General features: G+C 32.6%; 1 protein-coding gene and 1 long non-coding RNA gene across 2 annotated transcripts in view; one reads left to right on the forward strand and one right to left on the reverse strand.

The window, feature by feature from the left end:
• The window catches only part of LOC133196158 (uncharacterized), a 77,810-nt gene extending 55,585 nt beyond the window's left edge, over positions 1-22,225 (reverse strand). The window contains exons 1-3 of the mRNA XM_061332088.1: positions 21,259-22,225; positions 5,246-5,399; positions 3,530-3,648 (exon numbers count right to left, since the gene is read on the reverse strand). Of these exons, the coding sequence (XP_061188072.1) occupies positions 3,530-3,648; positions 5,246-5,399; positions 21,259-22,219 (1,234 nt within the window). The 5' untranslated portion in view covers positions 22,220-22,225. The remainder of the gene's footprint in view (positions 1-3,529; positions 3,649-5,245; positions 5,400-21,258) is intronic.
• A 1,113-nt stretch (positions 22,226-23,338) lies between these two features.
• Positions 23,339-24,514, forward strand: LOC133196278 (uncharacterized). Its single transcript, XR_009722306.1, has 2 exons — positions 23,339-23,998; positions 24,202-24,514. It is a non-coding gene; the product is annotated as an uncharacterized LOC133196278 (long non-coding RNA).
• The last annotated feature ends 3,162 nt before the right edge of the window (positions 24,515-27,676 follow it).

Below are 27,676 nucleotides of genomic sequence, written 5' to 3' on the forward strand. Positions count from 1 at the left end.
AAAAAAATGTGTTGCACTCCTGACCATAGAAATACAGATCTGAAGCACAGCTAGATCCTGTAACAGATAAATCTTTTTGGTAAAAATGTTCTTTGTGTCTTTATTTTCCAAAATAAAAATCATAAAATTATTGGTTTTGCTTTTGAACATTTCTACTCTGAATTTTCTGGATTATAGATGTAATATTTTTCATTAATACATAAAAAAATCGCTTCTTTTCTTAAATATTAAGGATAAAGTTAAAATTTGTGTAAGTGCAAAGATGTGTTAATCAAATACTTCCCGGAATTCGTAGTTCTAATAATTTCCAGATAAAATAAGTTTTTAATTATATTTTCGTGTGAAATGCTATTGCAATATATAAGTCGTGATATTATACAGAAAATTTGAGAAAATATTAAGTTCAAATCTGAGTCTAAGCACCTTTAATGCTGCTTGTAATTTATATAAAATTTTTAAGTTTTAAAATGTATATCAATTATTGTTTTACATTTCGAAAATTCTTTTTTGTCTTAATTTTCTTTCAGAATTTTACAACTGATGTTTTTTTGGCAACACTATATTTTTTCTGTTGCACTCCTGACATGGTATAACATTTTTTTAAACATCAGCCATGACCACAACTTGATTATAAACAAAAGTTCCTACAGCCCACATTTAAAGCTCAATACTTTGAATATTATCAGGAAAGTTTTTATTTTCAACATAAAGCATTATCATTTATTTCACAGATCTCCAAAAAATATTGAAATTTCAAAATGTCACAAAAAGGTGTTGCACTCCTGACAATTTTAGCATCATTTTTGGGCATAACTTTTTTGTTAATTGAGATATCAACGAGATATTTGGCAGGTATTTAGACACTATCCAAAGACATATGCTGAGACATAGAAATCTATTTTCATTGCCTAAATTTTTAGTGTGGGTTGATAAATATGCGTTTGGTCATTTTTTTTTAATTCATCCATTTACAGCAAAGTGATTTTCATTCCCCACTGATAGCTTTAAAAAATATTGTGATTTTAATGGACATAACCAATTACATTGATAATGAAGCAAAATTGTCTGTTCTTGGCACTTTGTTATAAGCATGTTTTACTGTAATATATTTAACACAAGCACATTGCAAAATAACTTGACGATGTTGATCTCAGAGTTATTAAATGCTTTTCAGCAATAAAAAGAAAATGAGGCCTAAAGGCCTTAATGGTCACCTGAATATAATACAACAATGTAAAGGGTTCATAAATTAAAGTATAAAATAAAACAAAATAAACTGACAGATGAAGTGTTGCCAAAAGAGAATTAGGATGATTAGGGACCAATGAAATAATTAGTATGGTACACAGCAACAACTCATAGAGTAGATCTGCTTGTTAATATCACCATGCAGACTAAACAAAACAAAAGTGCATCATTGTATTCCCTCTTTTTGTATTATACTATAAAAATTCTTGCTTAATTCTCTTATTCTATTTACCTTTCAATTACATTATTTACAGTGAATAATTACATGTATCATAGCTGAATAGCAAAGGGGAATAACTTCTCTCAGTAGAATACAAAATTATGAAGCCCTGGCCAGCACCAGAACACTTGACTAAGTGGTCCAGAATTTCAAAAATCTGGTAAAAATACCCTTGCTTATTATAACTTTTACTCTTTGCCTCATAGATGTCCAGAAAATAATGCATTTTCACTATAGATTCAACGTAGCCTTGTCTTAACACCAGAACCAATGACCCAGGGTCATTAAATTCACAAATTTGGAAGAGGTACCCTTGCTCATCATAAGTTAGTTGAAGATTTTCAAAGAATTGATGCATTTTCACTATATAATATAGCCCCGCACTAACACCTAAGCCCTGACTCAGTGGCCATGAAATCCACAAGTTTGGAGTAGGTACTCTTGCTCACCATAATTATGCACTTATTTTGTTTGCTGAATACCCAGGAGATTTTCAAAGGAATAAAACATTATAAGTATATAATCAATACACATCCCCCAACACCAGAAAACCCTGACTATGGGCACATATTTCACAATTTTGGAAGAGGCATCATTGCTCACTGTAATTATGCATTATTTTGTCTGCTTAATACCCAGGAGATTTTCATCAAAGAAATATTACATCACAATTGTATAATCAATAGACATGCCCCAAAACATTTCATAATTCTGGAAGAGTTATCCTTGCTCACCATAACTATTCACTTAGTTTATCTGCTAAATACCCAGGAACAGAGAAGATGATTATAAAAGAATCTATGCACTTTCACTTCATAACCAGTAGAGTCCCACCCTAACATCAGACCCCTTAAGGAAGGGCCATGAAGCTCACAATATTGGAAGAATCACCCTTGTTCATCATACCTATGCACTTAGTTTCTTTGCTAAATAACCCAGAGCAGAAAAGATAATTTTCAAATAAATGCATTTTCACCATATAAACGATAGAGCCCCCACTTCCAACTCCAAATCCCATAACCCTGGGGCCACGAAATTCACAATCTTGGAAGAAGCACTTTTGCTCATCATAACCATGTACTTAATGTGTTTACTTAATACCAAGGAGACGATTTTTAAAGAATTCATGTATTTTCACAATAGAGCCATACCCTAACACCAGATTCCCGATCCAGTGGCCATGAAATTCACAATTTTGGAAGAGGCACCTAGCTCATCATAATTTTGCACTTAGTTTGTTTTTTTATATCAAGCAGCAGCAAGGAAGATTTTCAAAGAAATAATGCACTTTTACTATATGATCTATATAGCCCCACCCTAGCACCAGAACCCGGCCCTGATCATCGGGTCATGAATTTCACAATTTTGGTAGAGGGCTTAATGCTTATTACATTCATGCTAACACTTTGACTGCTTGATGTCCAAGAGTAAAGAAGAAGATTTTTAAAGATTGCATGAACTTTTATAGATTTAGCCCTCACCTCAGGCTCCAGGGGGGAAGGGACCATGAAATTCAAAATTTTTGTTTCCCTTCAGAAATAGATGCTGTATGCCAAAATTAGTTTTCAGAGAAGAAGGTTGAAAATGTTAACAGACGACACACAACTAATGATGATGGACAAAAACAGATAGCAATAGATCACCTAAGTGACTCAGGTGACCTAACAAAAGCCAGTAATCTTATTTCTTCAGAGGGCTTCTTGGAAAATTAATAATATTAACTTCCTTGTGTGTATTTAGGAATCTACAGTACCTAAAGCCATGACCTATGCCAATACTTGAACTCTTTCTTGTATTGGTTGAAATGCCAGACAAAATTTTATATACCCTGATAATAGTATTGAACCTCCTGGCATTAAATACATTTATATACAGTTGAACTTCGGTATTTCGAACACTGATATCTCGAATACTATGGATATGTCGAAATGATTTTAAAGTCCCAACAACTTATTTTCATTTTACCCCTGATATCTCAAATCCTCAGATATCTCAAAGTTTTTCTTGGTCCCATGGAGTTCGAGATAACAAAGTTTGACTATATAAGTCTGCAGTACATACATCTTTTTTGTGACTGAGAGAGCTGGCAGAACAGTTCTGTTGCATTATGGATATCTCCTCTGGCCCAGAATGCATAAGGAAGGGCTACTTTAAAGAACTCAGCAACAGTTTTTGGAAGTCTAGAAAAAATAAGTAAATATTTTAAAACTTTGCATGATTTTCTCTACTTGCTTTCTATCAATACTAAGTATCGCAATTATCTCATGATTATCTAACTTACTGCCACTCTTTAGGGACAAAGTCAAGAAAGCTCTAAATCTCAGGTCATTTTGGGGCATAACATATTGTTTATGCTAGTGAAAATCAAATAGATTCAAAGAATGAGTATGCCTAAAGTACAATGTGTTGTTAATAGTTGCACTTCAGACAGTAAGTCATCTTATTCGGAATGTTAAGACCTCCAAAAGTTACATTTATCAGAAATAAATGATTGATTTTAACATTAGAAAAGTCAGCTTGGTGGAAAATTCTTCAAAAATGTAACACAAGAGAACTAGCATCTCCTAATTTTATCAGCGTGGCACACCAACCATTTAGCAAGATATTTCATCAGAACTTTCTCTAAGTATTTGTCTACAATATGTCATATTTGGAATATTGTAAGCATTTAATACCTTGATTTTGTTGAAGAATAGATATTTCTACGAGAAAAATAGATTAATGGAATCAATCCTTTGAATGACATCATTTTTATGACTATAAAGACTTGTGTTTTACTTTTTGGGTTGTGTGTTTTTTGCAAATAGGTAGGTAAATTCACTTTTTTCCTTTCTTTTTTTGTGAAAAATAAAATTTTTGTCATACTCATAGCAGAGAGGATAAAATGTTTGAGAACTGGTCACAAGGAAAAGCATCAAAATAAGACAATAAACTAATATACCTCATATACAATTTCAAATGAAAACTAGAGAAACTAGGAATGAGGTTATAAAAATGATTCCCCCCCAAGGGGGTCAAGACATAAACAATCTGTGTGTCAAGTACTTTGTTTTGTGCTTTTCCATTGAAAAGTTATGGACAAGGCATAAAAATAGTCTTTTTCTTGTCTGTGACCTTGAACTTGTCAAAATGCCATTGAGTCAAGTTCTTGACAAACCATCAGGTTATAAGTAATCTTAGAGTTAAATATAAGCTTCATGTTTCTCCATTTCAAGATATTGCCAGGACAAGATTTTGTACGTTTTTTCTGCCTGTTACTTTGAACTTTCCAAATGACCTTTCAGGTCATGAAAAAAATTAGGACATGAGTAATCTTAGCAAGACACATGAACTTCAAATGTTTATCCACTATAAGGCTACAGACTAAATAGGAATTTTTTACTTTTACTGCCAGTGACCTTGTACTTGCCCATTGATCTTAAGTCAAGGTCAAAAGATAAACCCTCAGGACAAAAAGTAACCTTTGTGTCAAGTATGACTTATTAGAAAGTTACAGACAGGACATGAATTATACATTTTTTAAGCCAATGACAATGAGCTTCCTGAAATGACCTTGCAAGGTCATGACACACCTTTCAGATCATAAGCAATAATGTATGAGCTAATCATATTTCTCCATAACAAAGTTTTTGTTTGGACACAATTACATGGACAGGTGGACAAGGTGATTCCTCTATACCCCTTCACCCAAACTTTGCTTGCAGGGGGTAGGATGGGGAAGAGAGATATTACAAGACTTTTCATATCACCAAACCTTTTGCTGTGTGAAATGTTTACCTTTTGGACAGGACGTATTTAATTCTTTGACTGGCAGTTATGGTGGCCATTCTCAGTTCTGCTTCCTCGCTCTGATAGGGGACTTTTCCCTTTCGTTTCCTCTGAGATATTTGAGATGGTAGCATACATTCAATTAAAGTCCCCAGAGCTGAAAAAGTGGAATGTTATTATCAGAGAACATGCTTTAAGGATATCCGATCCTCAGCCAGGAAGGATAACTCTTAAATTTCTAATTTTATTTAAAAAGTCTCAAAATGAAGATTGAAATTGAGATCTTTTCATGCAACAATTTTCATTTTATGCATCTTAATATGATTCAAGGTTCTTTGAAGTCTTAGAAATGGTCTTGTAAAAAGTTGACATTTGTACCCCATAAAAGAAAAATATTGAATCATTTTTAGAGAATTTGAATTTCCTTTTGTCTAGCATTAGATACCACTGCTTATTAGCAAGATATGAAATTAGATGTGATATGTGATGTCTAGCAATGATAGCACAAGCTTTTTACACTATGCATTATATGATAATTGAAGTAAAGAGAAGAACTAAAATACTGTACAAGCATAAAAAAGATGCAATTTTCTCCAAATGCCTGGATACCTATATTTTTCTATCCTAATTTATATTTGTTGATCAATTTTCAGTTAGAAAATGCATAGCTGGTGTTTTTATTCACACTTCCTGAAAATATATTTGAGATTTGATAATTTTCCCTATATAATATGATGAACTATAATGTTTCACTTTGAAGAAATTCCATGGGTAAATTCACATTACTATGTGAAATCAAAGACATTTTCGTGAGCATTTTCAATTTCTTAAAAGCTGATTTTCAGAACCTGAGGATTGGACTACCTTAATTTAAAACATTTGTTTTTTTTTTTTTTTGTTTTTTTTTAATATCAAAGATTACCAGGTAATAAAAATTAAAATTATCATTTTGTAATATCCCAAGTGAATATTTTAAAATTCACAATTTCCAAACCGGAAGAGGCAAAAAAATAAATAAATAAATAAATTTTAAAAAATGAAATAAAATATAGAAAAAAATACAAAAAATTCAAAAGTTTAGAAGGTAAGAAGTACACATATTGCATGTCAAACATTGCAATATTCGATCTTTTTCCATTTCTATTCTATAATTTTTCATTTGTATTCTATAATTTTTCCTTTGTATTGCATAATTTTTTTATTTGTATTGTATAATTTTTATTTGTATTCTATAAAATTTTCCATTTGTATTGTATAATTTTTCATTTGTATTGTATAATTTTTCATTTGTATTGTATATTTTTTTTCATTTTGTATTGTATAATTTTTATTTGTATTCTATAATTTTCCATTTGTATTCTATAATTTTTCATTTGTATTCTATAATTTTTCATTTCTATTCTAAAATTTTTTATTTGTATTGTATAATTTTTATTTGTATTGTATAATTTTCCATTTGTATTCTATAAACTTCCATTTGTATTGTATAATTTTACAATACAAATGGAAAAGTATACAATGCAAATGAGAAATTATACAATACAAATGGAAAATTACTGGGTATACAATATAAATTGGGAATTATACAATACATTCAAATAGAAAATTATACAATACAAATGGAAAATTATACAATACAAATGGAAAATTATACAATACAAATGGAAAATTACACAATTTACAAATAAAAATTATTATACAATACAAATAAACAAAAAATTACAATACAAATGGAGAATTATTGAATTCAAATAAAAAATTTACAATGCAAATGAAAAAATATAGAATGCAAATAAAAATTTTACAATGCAAATGAAACTAGTATTAATTGTAACGGGGACCGTTACAGATGTTCCCCAAACGCTCCCCAACTTCCTTTTGGTGTCTTATTCCCTGTAAGCTTCATTAAATAAGGCAATCAAGTAAATTGGGTTTTTTACGCATTACACGCGCGCGCACGGGCATGCATGTACAAAATGACCATGTCAACTTGTCTACACTTTAAATAAATCTTTATATTCAAATTTCATCAAAAGATAAAAAAAAAATCGGCTATATTAAGTATATCTGACATTTTACGCATTGCACGCACGCACGTGCATGCATGTCCATGATGACCCTGTCATCTTGTCAACACTATTAATATATCTACATATTTTTAATATCAAAGCATTTCATCAAAAAGTATAAAAGTTACGGCTATATCAAGTATATTGGTCATTTTAGCATTGCATGTGCGCGCACGTGCATGCATGTGCATGTTGACAATGTCGTCTTGTCTACATTTATAATATGTCTATATATTCTGAGTATCAAAGCATTACACCAAAACATGTTTCAAAGCAATTCATAAAAAATGTACAAATGTAAGTCTATATCAATTGTATTGGTTATTTCAATCATTGCGCGCACGTGCATGCATATGCATGCTGACCATGTCATCTTATCTACACTATTAATATATCCTTACATTCTGAGTATCAAAGCATTTCATCAAAAGATATGAAAGTTTTGGCTATATCAAGTATATCGGTCATTTTACTCATTGCACGCGCACGCACGTGCATGCAAGTGCATGCACGTGTGCGCTGATCATGTCATCTTGTGTACACTTCTAATATATATTTATATTCTGAGTTTCAAAGCAATTCAAATAAAATGTACAAGTTAAGTCTATATCAGTTGTATTGGTTATTTCAATTATTGTGCATGCGCACACGTGCATGCATGTGCATTCTGACCATGTCATCTTGTCAACACTATTAATATATCCTTATATCCTGAGTATCAAAGCATTTCATCAAAAGATATGAAAGTTATGGCTATATCAAGTATATTTGTCATTTTACCCATTGCACGCGCACTCACGAGCACGCACGTGCATACATGTGTGCGCTGATCAAGTCTTCTTGTCTACACTTCTAATCTGTATTTATATTCTGAGTTTCAAAGCAATTCGTCAAAAAATGTACAAGTTAAGTCTATATCAATTGTATTGGTCATTTCAATCAATGCGCATGTGCGCACGCGCATGCATGTGCATTCTGACCATGTCATCTTGTCTACACTTTTAATATATCCTTATATTCTGAGTATCAAAGTATTTCATCAAAAGATATGAAAGTTATGGCTATATCAAATATACGAGGGGTTATCAAAAAGTTCGTGGACTGATGCGATAAAATTAATACTATGTAGTCTGTGCTTACAAAATTTATAAGAAACATAAAACAACAAAAAGTTAAGAAATGTTGAAAATTTTAGCTCGATACGTTGATAATTTTCCAAATTATTCTAAAATAAAAAAGACATTCTATGATCACCCGGCGCTGGCGGCGTTTAGTTTCATAACGCTCGACAACGTCATTGTTTCTCATTGTCCACTCTCTCTACCTCATACACTTATCTTGATGAGATTATCTGGAGTTAAGTAAGGGTTGAAGCCCATCTTGTTTATATTACTTTATAATGTCATGAACAGCTGCTTTCAATGCATATAATATTGTAAATGGATCTATACATAGGGAAAGATCCTCACTTGATTATGCCAGAATACTTAGCTTGTTGGAGTTCAAATTCTACAACACATGATCAACGTCACTTTTCGACGTGACTGATTTTTGACACCCTGACTACAAATCGACATTAACTGTGCATCTTTCATCTCTCTGAATCTTTTTGGGCATTAAAAACAAACACTCTGGATGCATTTTATTTCTCTTTTGCCCGTTTTAACATTCCGTAGGTCTATACCAGTTTTTCCAGGTTCGAAACTTTACAGAATGGTGGAAAAAGAAACCCCTCCCCCTTTTTGACGTCATTTTCAAGCCTTAATTTTTTGGACACTCCATATAAAATTTACGATAAAATTTGATAGAACGTACAGAATGGGGTAAAAACTGCAAATTTTACAGAACAATTGTGTTGTACCACATGCCTGAAATAACAGGATTTTTTTTATGACAAATGTTCATATCAAAAGAGTTTTTCTCAGTTACACTCAGGTAGAAAAAACGTCATATTGGAGGTTGCGCCGCCTGGACATACAATTGCTTACAAAAACATTATAAATTTATTTAAAAAATAAAACTTATGATTCATGGTTTATTCTATAGATAGAAAAGATGATGCTAACTAAATGTTTTAAAATTCATTGATGTACCTAAAGCGGTTTTAATCTTATGGCGCTAGTCCACGAACTTTTTGATAACCCCTCGTATTGGTCATTTTACTAATTGCACGCGCACGCACGTGCATGCACGTGCGCGCATAATGACCTTCGTTCCACAAATCTACATAACATTCCTATTAACCATAAAAAGATTTCACCTCAATCGGATGTGTAGTTTCGAAGATCACTCACGGACAAAAAAGTACCCAGGAAGAAAAATAATAATAACTAGATGCGTTTCTTGTTGCTAGGGCAACAAGTGGTCTTCCGACCGAACTTTTCTCCAGATCGCTGTGCTACCTCACTTCATTTAATACTTTATTGAAGGTATTTTTTGTTCGCGTTTATGTAACACAGTCTTTCAACATAGATCATGATTATTAAAGGTGCTATTATAGGTGCTAACCATTAACCATTCACCTTTTTGCATCACTTCCTGTCACGATCGGAAGTAGTCTGTGCTTACAAAATTTATAAGAAACATAAAACAACAAAAAGTTAAGAAATGTTGAAAATTTTAGCTCGATACGTTGATAATTTTCCAAATTATTCTAAAATAAAAAAGACATTCTATGATCACCCGGCGCTGGCGGCGTTTAGTTTCATAACGCTCGACAACGTCATTGTTTCTCATTGTCCACTCTCTCTACCTCATACACTTATCTTGATGAGATTATCTGGAGTTAAGTAAGGGTTGAAGCCCATCTTGTTTATATTACTTTATAATGTCATGAACAGCTGCTTTCAATGCATATAATATTGTAAATGGATCTATACATAGGGAAAGATCCTCACTTGATTATGCCAGAATACTTAGCTTGTTGGAGTTCAAATTCTACAACACATGATCAACGTCACTTTTCGACGTGACTGATTTTTGACACCCTGACTACAAATCGACATTAACTGTGCATCTTTCATCTCTCTGAATCTTTTTGGGCATTAAAAACAAACACTCTGGATGCATTTTATTTCTCTTTTGCCCGTTTTAACATTCCGTAGGTCTATACCAGTTTTTCCAGGTTCGAAACTTTACAGAATGGTGGAAAAAGAAACCCCTCCCCCTTTTTGACGTCATTTTCAAGCCTTAATTTTTTGGACACTCCATATAAAATTTACGATAAAATTTGATAGAACGTACAGAATGGGGTAAAAACTGCAAATTTTACAGAACAATTGTGTTGTACCACATGCCTGAAATAACAGGATTTTTTTTATGACAAATGTTCATATCAAAAGAGTTTTTCTCAGTTACACTCAGGTAGAAAAAACGTCATATTGGAGGTTGCGCCGCCTGGACATACAATTGCTTACAAAAACATTATAAATTTATTTAAAAAATAAAACTTATGATTCATGGTTTATTCTATAGATAGAAAAGATGATGCTAACTAAATGTTTTAAAATTCATTGATGTACCTAAAGCGGTTTTAATCTTATGGCGCTAGTCCACGAACTTTTTGATAACCCCTCGTATTGGTCATTTTACTAATTGCACGCGCACGCACGTGCATGCACGTGCGCGCATAATGACCTTCGTTCCACAAATCTACATAACATTCCTATTAACCATAAAAAGATTTCACCTCAATCGGATGTGTAGTTTCGAAGATCACTCACGGACAAAAAAGTACCCAGGAAGAAAAATAATAATAACTAGATGCGTTTCTTGTTGCTAGGGCAACAAGTGGTCTTCCGACCGAACTTTTCTCCAGATCGCTGTGCTACCTCACTTCATTTAATACTTTATTGAAGGTATTTTTTGTTCGCGTTTATGTAACACAGTCTTTCAACATAGATCATGATTATTAAAGGATTTTTGTAGAATCTCTGTTAAAAAAGCTTTAAAAAATAAGCAAAAACTATCATACATGTCTTCACAGAGAAAAATATCATTTACAACTGAAAAAAGAGAGAAACAATCTCCCGCCCCAGCAGGATTCGAACCCGCAACAATACGAGAAAGTTTGGATCGGTCATATGAAAGATATGGAGATAACGAACAGTATTCAAGCTCAAAAGTCCATTAAACAATACAAAATAGGAGCAGAGCAAACACGGACCTCCAAACATCAGAGGTGGGATCAGGTGCCATGGAGGAGTGAGCATCCCCTGCCGACCGGTCACACCTGCCGTGTGCTCCTTGTCATGATCGGGAAATCACGGAAAAATCCGTCGACAATTCAGTGTGTAAATAATGGCCTAACAATTAGTATGAAAAACGTTAGTCAGCATTTGACACAATGATAAATTGTATTTGCTGACAAGGCCATTGTATCGACCATAGAAATTACGAAATGATGACTTTAAAACGAGACAGCTGATATTCTTGTTTCATCGACTTATTTGTCAATAATTTACCTCGTCTTAGAAATTATACATACGTAGAGCATGCTCTTGCGTATCGAATCAACTGAGAGATATATACCCCGTATGCAGGTGATGAAGGTATGTTGCTGCATAAGTAAGGGAAGTTGACGATTGAAAAGTTAAAGTCATCACGTTTATCATAAAGCTTGGTTGTTAGATTACCATTAACATCTTTTTCAAGTAAAATATACAAATATGAAACAGATGTGTCAGACTCTGTGGTATCTTTTATCTCAAGTTCACCAGGACATATTGTATCGACATAAGAATGGAAATAGCCATTGTTAATTGACAATACGTCGTCGATATATCTAAATGTCGAGTTGAAGACCACAGCAAGTGTTTTCTTCTTTTCACGTACAAGATTTTGGACAAATTCTGCTTCATATGAATACAAAAAAAGGTCTGCTAATAAAGGGGCGCAATTGGTACCCATGGGAATTCCAATAGATTGTTGGAAGACCTGGTCTCCAAAAACCACAGAGATATTGTCAATCAGAAACTCAAGCATCTTTTTAATGTCAACTTCAGAGTACTTGTGTGTACAATCAGAATGTTTTTTAACAAAATAATTTTGCAAATGACCAATGACAAGGTAAGTATATTTACGAGTTCCATTTTTATTGAAAAAGCAGCTGTCAATGATATCAAGAAGCCTGGACTTTAATTTATCGTGGGGAATGATTGTGTATAAAGTTGAAAAGTCGTAAGTTTTAAAGCTGTTGATTTTGGTAAAATCTTGTGATTTCAAATTTTCTTAAAGTTCCTTGGAATTTTAAGTATCCACATCTGATTTACACCACTTCTCGAATATATTGTTGCACAGTACTCTTGAAGTTTCTCCTTCACCACTGTTAATATCTTAGTGAGGAGTAAAGATAGAGGCTTGGTTGAACATATACTGGAACCCGCTATGTATCTTTGTTTGTAAGGATTTTTATGAAGTTTCGGAATCCAATATAAATATGGTAATTCGAATTCATTTTGGTTGTTTGGAATATTAAAAATATTCAAAACTGACATATGATTTTGAAGAAGTTCTTCCTTAGAAAGGGAACTATGAGTATAAGTTGGATTACCACTTGTAGAATTAAATCCAAGTTCCTCTAAAATACATTTAATATAATGAGTCTTACAAACAAAGACAATATTGTTACCTGCTTTGTCAGCAGGGACCAGTACGTACTGATCATGTAATCTATGTTTGTATAACATATCTTGCAACAAATGCATCAATCAAAATGATAAAAACATACTTAGAACTCTTAGAAGACTCTCGATTAACCCTGTAAATCCCAGAGAAAAATATTGAAAAACAAAAAAGTTACAAATTTAACATTTTTTAATTCACTTCCGTTTGCGACGGGAAGTACGAACGATGGAAAATAATGGTCGATCAACATATCTACATTTGATGCTCTATCACCTCAGCAAGTTTCATATTCATATCTTATCATATATATCGAAAGACCTTAATAATAACAAGTAAACTAATTGTTCAGAGAACAATTAGAGGCCTTTCCACCTTTTTAAGTGTTTTCGTGTCGTTTAGGCCGAAAAAAAGAAAAATGCCAAAATAAAAAAGCAAAAAAATCCAAAAAAAAAAAAAAAAAAAAATCCTCCTCCAGCTGGGATCGAACTCAAAACCCTTGGTTTGAAAGGCAGGTGCTCTAACCACTGCGCTACACATTCCGATAAAATTGAGCAAGTTAATTGTTTAAGACTATAGAATAAATACAAGCGTATTTTTAGAATCGGTAGGGGAAGAAAGAAGTTCCGTAAAAGGAAATAGTTCCTGAACTTGCAAGCAGTATATAAAATAACAAGGGACGGGTGTGCGTGAGAAAAACGTTAACACTGTTCCCTAATGAAAATGTATTAATGGACTGTAGCCCGATTCATCGATATTGTGAGCATGCTGAATTTTTTGAAAATAGCTTTGTTGTAAGCTTAAAAGATCGGGTTCGGATTTTAACATTTCTGACTGAATATCCTGAAATTAATATGAAACATTTAAATAAGCATTTCTTTGGGTTAAATTAAATATGTGTAGCACAAATTAAACTCCCAACATGCATTTTTAGAAGGGAAACCCAACAATGAAAGCGAGAATTGTTTTTAATATACCGAAAATCGCTATTTCTGGAAACTGATTAATTCTAAATAAAAATCAAATAAATTCCAAATGTAAAAGAAAGAGAGAATGCATGGTATTAAAATGTCGTATCATATCAGGAAAATCGAATGCTACTAACGACATCTGAAGAAATAGCCGATAAAAGGTTTAGATCATTTCTTCGTTCACCTGCACTTTAATTTCAAACACAACAGAACTTGTAGTTTTTGCCGTGAAACTTCATGACTTCTATAAACTTATAAGACTCATCGTAAAACTCTCAAGAAAGTTTCTCTGAGGTCTATACTACAAATGTACCAAATATGTTGTCGATCCGAGGTCTGGTTTGAATTTTACAGAAATATTCTACGTTGTTGTTGATGTGATTTTTTTTAAGAAGGGGGGGGGGGAATGAATTATTTATTTTATGCCTCTTTTAAACTAAGAATTGTAACTACTTTCACATCTTTAAGCCTGATTGTGACCTTTGGGTCAAGATCAAAGGTCAAGATCAAAGGTCAAGGCCATTTCAAAAAAAAAAAAAAAAAAAAAAAAAAAAAACCAAAACAAAACAAAACAAGGAAATCTTTACTTTCTATGTTTTTACCTGATACTGGAGCTGGATGCATGTCCTTACTTTTCATTTGACCCAATGTCAAGGCCAAAGGTCAAGGTCAAAGTTCAAGGTCATTTGGTGAATTGCTATATTTCACACATATATAAGGAATTTCTTATGTTTTTAAATGACTTTGACCTTGACCTATATTTCAAGGTCAAAGTCAAACATGCCGATGCAGTTGGTCCCATGTCTCTAGGATACACCGTTTTAAAAAAAGGTTCATTAAATGTAAGCAGCATAAACTTTCAGGGGCAGTAACTCATACAAGGGACACTGCTGAAGGCTTGGAATCTCTACGTTTTACGGTTTGGGAGGAGTAGCGATAACAAGGTTTTATTGCAAAAAGGGTGACAACTTTTGAATGGGTCAAGCTTTGGGGACAAGAATGAAATCTTAAAATAGTTTTAGAAGGACATATCATAGATGCAAAGATATTCAGTATATGTCGAAAGGTTTTCTACAGAATCTCTGACAAAAAAGCTTTTAAAAATCAGCAAAAACTACCATACATGTTTTTAAAGAGAGAGAAGTCATTAGCAACTGAAAAAAAGAGAAAAACAAAGAAAAAAAATTAACTACCTCCAGCAGGATTCGAACCCCAGACAGTGGGACAAAGTTTGGATCAGTCATATCTTTGCAATAAATGCACGCATCAAAATATTGAATACATATTTAGAATTCTTGTAAAACACTCTATAAACCCTGTAAATCCTAAAGAAAAATATTGAAAAACAAAAAAGTTGAAAAATTAGATTTTTTGAATTCACTTCCGTTTGCGACCGGAAGTGCCGACGACGAAAAATAAAGGTCGTTCCCCATATTGGAATTTGATGTTCTATTTATTCATTGAGTTTCAATTTCATATCTTTAGCCGTTGTCGAGAAAAATTCTGGACAAAATGCCATTTAAAAAATACAAATTTCCCCAAAAATCGCGAACGGAAGTGATTTTTGAAAAAATGAAAAACACGTCTGGAGATATTTACATGATGCATCTTCCGCGAAAAAATCTCTGAAATCTGCTCACTCACAGCTGAGATATCGCCATAACTATGAAAAAAAGAATAATAATAATAATAATAATAATAGAAAACAGACGGAAAACAATAAGGTCTTCCGAAGGAAGTCGGAAGACCTTAACTAGAAACTCATTGCGAGCAATGAGAGGTCTTCCGTCCGATTCTGAAAATAAAAACGAAAATTCAAGCTTAAAAAGTGATAAAAGAAATTCAGACATCCTGGAGATTTAACCCTGGTCGTCAGCGTGAAAATCCAACGTGCTAACCATTAACCATTCACCTTTTTGCATCACTTCCTGTCACGATCGGAAGTAACGGCGATACAAGATTTTCTCACGATTCAAATAAACTGATGACTAACCATCAGTCCTGAAAGTTTTAGACTTCAGTCCTTTATTGTGGCCGAGCAATATTGTTAGAACAAATTCTAATTTTGAGGACAGGTAAACACGCGACCGAAAGTGAATTTTATAAAATCTCTGACTTTTCTCTAGACATTTGCAGTATCTTCAACATACATAAAATTATTTCAAGTACTTTATCGATAAGCAATATTTATGAGAATGTTAAATATCAAAATAACGTAGTTTATCTCCTAAAACCAGAAGTTGACGTTTTTATTTCCGGTGGGACCAACATCTTTCGAATCTGAGAAAAAGATGCAATAAAGTGATGCAATTTTTAATTAAAAAAAGAAAAGTTGAAATTTTCGATTTCTTTGATCACTTCCTGTTACGACTGGAAGTGACAGCTGACGCTCTTAACCCAAATGGTTTTGCCTACATCTTAAGGTCTGTTGCCCATATAACTTTGGTGTCTTAATCTCTCACCGTTTCCGAGATCTTGCTCAGACAACTTCTCATTTTGAGGACAGGAAAACACGCGACCGGAAGTGAATTTTACAAAGATATTTGACGTTACTCTAGATATATGCAGTCTAAATAACATATTTAAAATTCATTTCAAATACTTTATCTACAAAGGATATTGATGGGAAAGAAAAATATTCAAATTATGTAGTTTTTCTCTTATAACCGGAAGTTGTCGTTTTTATTTCCGGTGGGACCAACATCTTTCGAATCTGAGAAAAAGATGCAATAAAGTGATGCAATTTTTAATTAAAAAAAGAAAAGTTGAAATTTTCGATTTCTTTGATCACTTCCTGTTACGACCGGAAGTGACGGCTGACGCTCTTAACCCAAATGGTTTTGCCTACATCTTAAGGTCTGTTGCCCATATAACTTTGGTGTCTTAATCTCTCACCGTTTCCGAGATCTTGCTCAGACAACTTCTCATTTTGAGGACAGGAAAACACGCGACCGGAAGTGAATTTTACAAAGATATTTGACGTTACTCTAGATATATGCAGTCTAAATAACATATTTAAAATTCATTTCAAATACTTTATCTACAAAGGATATTAATGGGAAAGAAAAATACTCAAATTATGTAGTTTTTCTCTTATAACCGGAAGCTGACGTTTTTGTTTCTGGTGGGACCAACATATTTCGAAACTACAAAAGAGATGCAATAATGTGATGTAAGTATTGATTTAAAAAAAGAAAGTTGAAATTTTACGATTTCTTTGATCACTTCCGTAATCGACCGGAAGTGCCGACGACGAACGAAAATGCAATTCTGCAAATTTAGAAGTCACGTTCTATGCTCTCCAATAAGTCTCCAGTTCATATCATTAGCCATTCTTGAGAAAAAGGGGCGACAAAATTTCATTTTAAAATCAGGAAATTGCCCGTAACTTGGAACCAAAATGGAATTTTCCAAATTTTCCTTGTGATGAACAAAGTTCATACAATGACTGATTTTTCCTGAAAGTTTCATTGAAAACGACTGAATACTTTTCGAGAAATCGCGTGCACAAAATTTTGTCAAAAAAAAGAATAATAATAATAATAATAATAATAATAATAAGAAACAGTAGAATCACTATAAGGTCTTCCGTGAAGACGGAAGACCTTAACTAGAAACTCATTGCGAGCAATGAGAGGTCTTCCGTCCGATTTTGAGAATAAGAACGTAAATTCAAGCTGAAAAGGTGATAAAAGAAATTCAGACACTCTGGAGATTTAACCCTGGTCGTCAGCGTGAAAATTCAACGCGCTAACTATTAACCATTCACTTTTTTGCATCACTTCCTGTCACGACCGGAAGTAACAGCGATACAAGATTTTCTCACGATTCAAATAAACGGATGACTGACTATCAGTCCTGAAAGTTTCAGACTTCAGTCGTTTACTGTTGCCGAGCAATATTGTGAGAACAAATTCTAATTTTGAGGACAGGTAAACAAGCGACTGGAAGTGAATTTTATTAAAAAAAAATCTCTGACGTTTCTGTAGACATTTGCAGTATCTACAAAATACATAAAAAACAGTACTTTATCGATAAGCAATATTTATGACAAAAGTTAAATATCGAAATAACTTAGTTTATCACCTAAAACCGGAAGTTGAAGTTTTAAAACAGCGAAAGAGATACAATAAAGTAATGCAAACTTTAATTTAAAAAAGAAAAGTTAAAATTTTTGATTTCTTTGATGACTTCCTGTGACGACCGGAAGTTTAGACTGATGCGCTTATCCAAAATGGTTTTGCCTACTCCTCAAGGTATGTTATTCATAAAAATTTGGTGTTTTAATCTTTTACCTATTTTTGAGATCTCGCTCAGACAATTTCTCATTTTGATGACAGAAAAACACGCAACAGGAAGTGAAATTTTGAAAGATATTTAAGGTTACCCTAGATAAATTAAAACGAAAAACGCAAAAAATTCAGATATAGTCGGGATTAAACCAAGATCGGCTGCCGGAAAAGAGCTAGGTTCACTTTATGCATAAAATGGACCTGTAGATATACCAATTTATTGACTAACACTTTATGTTCCATTTTAAACATCAAGATAAAGTAGAGACTTAGTGCTTTCATTTCCTATTAAAAATTTTCTCCTTAAAGCCAAGGTCCTGGAAAACAGGCTTCATGGAATTGCAATGTTATTGAATTTTTAGGAAAACAAGTATATTTGAGTACTTTCACAGAAGAGAAATAATTTGAGCGAACCCTCTGATCTAAAAAAATAAAACAGGTTTTCTAATCCTCAGAAAAAGTTCTATCATTTAATAGTTGCATATTTAAGATAAGAGGTTACACTTTATATTAAATATCGAAAAATAGCTTTAAAAATTGGCTGTTTTGTAGAATTTTTCAGGATATGAGGAAAATGACGCATTTCATGACGTCATAATGCATTGGCTAGCCAGAAAATTACGTCTTTTTGATAGATACGCAGTCATCAAAGGTTTAAATGATATTTAATGCATTGTCAACTAAAACCAAGCAGTTTCAATTGTTCTGAAATTCACAGGGCCAAAAAAGACCCTAAGTGAACCTTGTTCTTTAATATTGAAAACCACTACATTAGCGCAATGTACCAGACATCATCGATGTTTACCTTGCACTCATTCCCTGAAATAACGAGTGTCAGGCAGGTTAGTTTTTTTTCTTATAGTGCGGAATTATAGGATGAAAACCAGCCAGCTAAATTTTGTGCAAGTACTACTAGATTTACATCGGATTTGTTACTTGAGTTTTAAGAATAACTGATAGCAGAGAAAATAATCTGTTACTGATCAAAACTAAAATAAAAACTATTGTGTTTACTTCCTTTATTCTTTATGCATTCAACTTTCTATTCTATACAATTTCAAATACAGACATGTCAGTGTAATCTTTTTCTGTACTTCTACACTACTGCATCAGACCATTTGTGAAAGGCGGGTCAAGATACATTATTTCGCGCCAAAGGTCACGAGTAAATCTTCGCGCCTTTTCTTTGGAATGTGTCTTCAATTGAATAAGTGTACGTGATAGCTTCAATGAAATTTTTAAAAAATATGTTGCTATAGCCTGATTTTCGAGCCTAAGAATGTATATTTATCACACTGTACATATAACATATCGTATACGGGCAAATAACATAAGGGCTGCGCTAAGTTTTCTTACAGATTTTATATTTCTCTTTACCCCCACAGTGGATTATTCCAATTAGTAACACATTAATGAAAAGACTGGAATGTTTCGCAACAAAACACGTCTCGCCATATGACGCTCAAGGAGTCCGATACCTATTATGTTCAGTAACTTGCATCTATAAAGAAATATTACTCCACTAATATGAAAGAAAAATATTGAAAAACGTAAAAGTTGAAAAATTGACTTTTTTAATTCGCTTCCGGTAGCAACCGGAAGTACTCACGATGCACGATAAGGCAAACCCGCATATCTAGAAGTCATGATCTATGCTCTCCAACAATTCTCCAGTTCATATTTTTAGCCGTTCCTAAGTTCTCGCGTGGATAAAATTTCATTTCAAAATCAGAAAAATGGCCATAACTTGGAACCGGAAACGATTTTCTCCAAAATTCTTTCAAATGTAACTATAACATTTTATAGCACATTACACCTGAAAGTTTGATGAAAAACCATTGAATAGTTCTTGAGATATTGCGTGTACAAGATTTGTCTAAAAATTCTATTTTTAAAATATCTTCTGGTGTACAATTTTAAAAATAAATTAAATATTAAGCATTACGATAACAATCTCTATTACCACTATTAAAATAAAAAAAAAATATTGAAAAACGTAAAAGTTGAAAAAATTGACTTTTTAAATTCGCTTCCGGTAGCGACCGGAAGTACTCACGACGCACGAAAAGGCAAACCCGCATATCTAGAAATCATGTTCTATGCTCTCCAACAAGTCTCCAGTTCATATCTTTAGCCGTTCTTTAGATCTCGCGCGGATAAAATTTCATTTTAAAATCAGAAAAATGTCCATAACTTGGAACCGGAAGCGAATTTCTCCAAAACTCTTTCAAATGTAACAATGGCATTTTATAGCGCATTATCCCTGAAAGTTTGATGAAAATCCACTGAATAGTTCTCGAGATATTCCGTGCACAAAATTTGTCTAAAAAATAAGAATAATAATAATAATAAGAAACAGTAGAATCACTATAACGTCTTCCGTGAAGACGGGAGACCTTAATAAGAAACAGTAGAATCACTATAAGGTCTTCCGTGAAGACGGAAGACCTTAATAATAATAATAAGAAGAAACAGAGTAAAAACAATATGTTCCCAAACTTTGTTTGGGGAACATAAAAATATAGAATACAAATGGAAAATTTAACAATACAAATGGAAAATTATATAATACAAATGGAAAAGATCGAATATTGAAACGTTTGACATGCCATAAAGAAGAAGAATTAAATTTACTAAAACTGTATTCACCTCAATAACTAGCCATCAACTCACCATCTTGAATATCTTAACTATTGATAATGTTCAAATTATTTTAAAATACTTTCAAAAAGAAAATTCACAGGTCAAAGAATAAATATTACATTTCAGTTGCTCTTTCATTCAAATGATCATTTAGAATTTTTTTTTAAAATTAAGGTTTACAAGAAAAAATAATAATATTATTATTTGATGTATTTTTCTTTAAACACCCTTCCCTTCCAAATATTTTAAAACTTACATTATGTTTATCATATAAATAACAGTGCTTTTCTCAATTTTCCAAGCAGTGAAGCACCTTTGTCCCCTTTACAGATATGGTATGCTTACATATTAAAACAAATATATATGTGTATTCAAATTTTTGATACTGGACAGCTAAAAAAACAATTCAGAGAAAAATATCAGACCTGACAGAATCCAAGGCATACACCACAATATTTCATAAGGGGTCGCAGCACACCCGTATTGTATTGCAATCGGACACAGTGTTGCATGTCCACTGGTGTACATCATACATGCTGTGACTTTGTTCATGTTGTAAACATCTGTAAGTTGTATTCTTGATCCCTTTAAATAAGGCAGGGGATACCACACACTGCACATTGGAAGCACCATTACCTGTACATATTTATTGATCCCTGATTTTCTTGACCAGAACAAATAATAATCTTCTCTCTTTTCTATTAAAGCCAGCATGTTTAACAACCATCCATACTGAAATTTCTTAAATTGTAAGTCTGTGTTGGCACCATAGATCTGTGACTTAAGTAGACTGGGCATAGAATCTGAAGGGAACCTTATTCCTCTCAGCATCTTAATACATAGAAAGGATAGGCTTGGCACCTCCCTCAACACAACGATTTGCTTCCCCTGAATTTCAGCCACAACTTCTTGGATATCTTCCTCAATGCTAAGTCCACAGTTCATAAATGGCAGAATCTGATCAAAGTAGGTCAACTGATAACGTCTTTTACGCTTCTGCTTTTTACTTGGAGCTCGATATCGACTATTTGCCTGTGAAGGATAATTCACACAACTTGTGTCATTTTGTAAATTAACCCCATCCAGAGCTTCCTCCAAACTGCCTGTAGATTCTTCAGAATCTATTACTTCTTCAGCAGAGTAATACGAACTCTCTGAATCATATTCTTCTTCCTGTGCTGATGATGATGATGAAAACTCCTTGTCTTTTTCCTCGTTACCTTTACTTGCCTCAAGCTCTTTGATGGATTCTTGCTGCAGCTGCTTTTTCTTTCTGTGGGACTTTTTGGTTTCATTTTTAAACTCCCATGACACCATGCAGGCATACTTTGGCCTCTTCTTTGAATGTTCAATTAGATCTTGTAACAAATCTTCATTTTCATCCATTTTTGAATTTTAGACAATAATTCTAAAAGTATATTAAAGTAATCAGATTATCTCTCTTGATTTTTTTTATAATAAAGAAATAAGAATAAAGATTACGTATTGTTTGTTTTTAAACCCAGTAATTTAAGCACAAATCAAAGGGAAAATTATATTCTCTGTTGAAAAGTTGATGGCTCGTTAATACTCGCCTTCAAGGGATGAGCCATCTACATCTCAATAGAGAACAGGAAAATGATACAGATAATCGGATAAAATTGTTGGCTGAAAGCAGCTTGTTGCATTTTGAAAAATTATGGTGGCATATTTCTGCCCCTACATGCAAGATAAATTATGCTAACAAGCAACATAATTATGTAGACATGAGACTTATTTATGTCAACATCCAAAATAATTATGTTGACATGCAAGTTACCAGTCTCTTTCTAGAATTTAATGTTGGTAAATATACTTAAAAACGCCATTATATGACATCACACAAGCAAGATGCAACAGAGTTATGTTTATTTATGTCAACATGCAAGATAATTATGTAGACATGCAACTTATTCATGTCAACATGCAAGATAATTATGTTAACATGCAAGTTAATTATGTCAACATGCAAGATATGTATGTTGACATGCAACTTATTATCTTGCACGGTGACATTAATAAGTTGCATGTTGACATAAATAAGTCACGTTGATATAAATAAGTCACGTTGACATAAATAAGTCACATGTTGACATAAATAAGTTGCATGTTAAAATATAACTCGCATGTTGACATAAATAAGTTGCATGTTAACATAATTATCTTGCATGTCTTCATAATTATATTGCATGTTTACATAAATAAGTCGCATGTTAACATAATTATCTTGCATGTTAACATAATTATCTTGATGTTGACATAAATAAGTTGCATGTCAACATAATTCTGTTGCACCTTGCTTTTATGATGTCGTATACCGGCGTTTGTAAGTATGTTTACCAACATTAAAATTAGACTCTCTAAAAAGATTGATATCTTGCATGTCAACATAATTTTTATGCATGTAGACATATTCACATAATCTTGCATGTTGACAAATGTTAACATAATTTATCTTGCATGTAAGGGGCAGAAATGATCCATACCTGTCAACTCTCCCGAATTTTTCGGAAGTCTACCGATTTTTAACCATCCCTACCGATTGTCTACCGAATTTTTTTTAGACTGACGTTTCTACCGATTTTGAAAAAAATCCGGATTTTTTACCTACTTGGGTTCGTAAAATACCGACATGTCAACACAAAAATGGAGGTCATGCACTGTTTATCGGTAGCTAATCTGTTTATTGCCACTGATAACAGGTAATCAACAAGGTGTCAACTGTGCTACCAGATGTAATTGCAGTTGTAATTGCTCCTTATTCTCATTAAAAGTGTATATTATCAAAGACAGATATGCCAGATGTAAAAATTTTGCAAAAAAATGACGGTAAATAACGATATGGATACATGTACTTGATACTTTGCTGCAAATAAGTTTACAAGTACCCAAGACATTACAATTCCTCCATAAACAATACAGTGATCAGGAAAGATATAACTACAGTACTCTATTATTAATTTAACGAGGAGAGGGGAAAAATTTCATGGAAGCTAATAATGAAGAGTCTGAAGAGTTCCCCACAGATTTGAGATTCAATGTCTTAGTAAATCCTGCATCAACATCAGCATATAAAAGCCCCTGAAACTACAGAGCAGCATGACAGTGCCTTTAGAAAACTTCTTTGAATTTACATAGCTAAACAAGGTGATAAATTTCTAAATTAAAATATAGAATTAGCATATTAGAATATTACTACAATAAAGCATTAGATTTAAAAATTCTGATATATGTTATGAGATTAAAAGAAAAAACACAGGGTCTGAGAATCCATGTATTTCATTTATACTAGATTACATATTATTTTAAAGAATATAAGCATTAAGTTTTGACAATTATTTCAATTTCAGATCCTTAAATCCAGGACACAACTCTTGCTTCTTAGACTTAGTGAGAAAAATCCATTCATCCATCTATTAAAAGCTGGAAACTCAGACTGTTTGCAGAACCTTATTAATTTTTCTAATTGCCAAGTTAAACTTTGACATTTGCCATGAATATTATTCAAATGACACTCTTATGGACAGGCAGAATATACATTGAAGAACATGTATTTTTATAATTTCAAAAATCACATTGTACAAGTTTCTAAACAATGTATGAATAAAAAGTAAATTTTATGAATAAATGATAATAATAATATTAATAAAAAAGTTTTATCTTGTAAGTTGTTTATTTTTGTTTTATAATACAGTGAAATGCTTGACTTTTTGTATTTGTAAAAGGTCGTCACGCGTTCCCCCCCCCCCCCCCCCCCGAAAAATAAATTTTTGGCCATTTTGATAGGTATGGAAATATGCCACCATAAAAAAATAATTGAAAGAAAAAAAATAAAATCATCTTTCAAAAAGGAACAATATACCTAACAGGATTTCCTCTCAGTACAGTGAATATTCTCCAAACCAGCAAACCGATTTAATATAACTGTACAACCGGTTAATTTCACCCGATTGTGCAATCATCGCCTTATTTCTAGAGAACAACGATCCCGACCTCAAAACTGACTCACGTTACACATGTTTGCAATTAATAAGATTAAAATCAAGATCCTCGATTCGCTCCTATATTTTTTATTATTATTATTGTCGCTACACGATGCTTCGTTTAATCAGATTGCACATGTTTGATTTCATCGACAAGAGTTGAGCTCTGCGTTAAGTCTGATCAGGAACAAGATTAATTGTAAGCCATCTTTTTCTGTCAGTGAAATAGCCAAGTCATGACAGTTTTACAACAAAAAAATTACTGATAACAGTAATTTTTTCTTACTTGATAAAACTTTTAGGCCTAGTTTTCATTTACTGATCATTCCCTTACTTGGTAATACATTTCCAGTTTAAACTAGCAACAAAAGCATTTACTTCTAGTGATGTATAGAATTCATGTGAAGATCCAGAAGTTTCCCCAGGGCTGTCCACACCCATACGTGGATCAAGAAGAGAAGGGGGTCAGACACCGCATTTTCAGAATTTTTTTTCTCTAAAAGTAATGAAAAGATTATACCTTGGACTCCTCCTCGGAAATACGGACCCTTTTAAAATGGTAAGACGAGACTAATTTACCTTTTAAAGTTTTATTGGAGTTTATGTGGATTCCCTTCTTCATGGAGAAAAAATCTTGGATATGCACCTGGCTGACACTCACTTAAAAAAAATTCATCTTCAGTTGTTTACTTTGCTTTTAATTTCCAAAAAATAGTCTTTTTAAATTTTATTTTCTTATGGAAGTTTCCCCCTCATTATGTTGAACATTCCCACATATTTAGTAATAGTGTATGCAAAAATGTGGAAAAGGGTTGGAACCTAGATAGCCCCCCCCCCCCCTCTCCCCACCCGAGAAAGATTTTCTTATGTTTGAAAAATTATTTCTTTTAACTTGTCTTTTTTTCAGGCATAAAGGAATCGGATCCAAGCCCCTGAATTAAGAAGTTAGGTCTTAGGTACGAGTCTTTTGCAAGATGTTACGCACTTGATAGATATATGAAGGCAAAATTCATACAGTATTTGTTTAAAGGCGACTTCAGCTGGCATTTACGAAAGCCCATTGAGCTCATTTTCGTAAGTTAAAAACAAAAATTCGCGTTATAACGCGTAACTTTCGCGAATAAACGCGTAACTTTCACTTTAACGCGAAACTTTCCCTGTAAAACAGAGACTTTTGCAGAAGTCTCCATTTTCTTTTAATTTCATAATCTAGTTTATTCTTATTTATTAAATTACAATGAAAAACGAAAGACTATTTTAAACTTGGACTATCACAAGCTGATTTTTTTTTTCGCCATTGAATGTGTCTATATCCTCTTTCTAAATCTTTTTTTCCCGGCACATTTTGTCTTTCTCAACGCACTTCAAACATTTTCAAAGTCTATGCAAGTTTTTCCAAAGCGAAACTTTATAATTATGAATTTCTGGAAAATGATCCCCCATTCCGGCGTTATTTTTAACACTGACTCTCTATAGAATTTGAATAAATTTAAGATCTCAGAAAATTGACAAAAATGAGGTAAATTCGTATATTTTGCGGAACAATTGTGTCACATCACATAAGTAACCTAATGTGAAAATTGGATGACAAATATTCATATCAAATGATTTGTCTCCGATAGACTCACTGTAGAAATATAACATCGTATTTTAAGGTTGCGAACACATAGACAATGACGACTATATATATATATATATATATATATATATATATATATATATATATATATATATATATATATATATATATATATATATATATATATATATATGTACATATATATATATATATATATAATTTATAACATCATCTTTTCCGTCTAAACAAAAAAAAGATAGATATATATATATATATATATATATATATATATATATATATATATATATATATATATATATATATATATATATATATATATATATATATATATATATATATATATATATATATCTTTTTTTTGTTTAGACGGAAAAGATGATGTTAAATATGTACAAACTCTTTGCTGTATACCTTAAGCAGTTTTAATTTATAGCGTTAATCCACGTATTTTTTAATAACCCCTCGTATACAAAAATTATGAAGGAAAATCAAGAAAAGTAATCCCCTCTTCCCCCATAAATTTGTGATTAACAGTATCCTATTATAATTCTTTAAAAAGCATCATATGGCACGTTAAGCTCATGAAAAGATACATTGTTCCCTCACTCTTAAGCCAGATTTCTACAGTGAATAATTTATAGTCCAAAAAGATGGATTTCTTTACTAGTGGTAAAGATGTAGTGAACTTTAATGATTAAAAAAAAAAAACAGCCTTGAAAAAGAAAGTGACGAGTGGAGATCTTCTATGAAAAAAACAAATCAGTCTAAAGAATTTCTTGGATTCAACAAGTGAAAAACAAGAAAATCGTTAAAGGAATATTCATTTTATTAATCACATGTAGTAGGGTTTTGAGATTAAATGCAGATTTCTCAAGACTAATCTATCCATTTCTCGCATCAATTCTCTTTTACATCTTCTGAATGAAATATGGAGATAACGAAGTATTCAAGCTCAAAGTCCATTAAAACAATACAAATCGGGAGCAGAGCAAACAGGGACCTCCAAAAACATCAGAGGTGGGATCAGGTGCCATGGAGGAGTGAGCATACCCTGCCAACCGGTCACACCCGCCATGTGCTCCTTGTCATGATTGGTAAATAACGGAAAAAGAAATGTCATTTATAAATTCATAGAAGTCTCTGTTTACGTTCATGTTTCTTATCTGTCAGTCAAGATCACAGGTTCCTGAGTAACGTGACTACATATGTAAAACTTCGCATTATAACGCGAAAGTTTCGCGA

Source organism: Saccostrea echinata, unplaced genomic scaffold (assembly GCF_033153115.1).
Source record: "Saccostrea echinata isolate AGI-Se365-2 ecotype Australia unplaced genomic scaffold, CSIRO_AGI_Sech_v1 ptg000030l, whole genome shotgun sequence".
Lineage (NCBI taxonomy): Eukaryota > Metazoa > Mollusca > Bivalvia > Ostreida > Ostreidae > Saccostrea > Saccostrea echinata.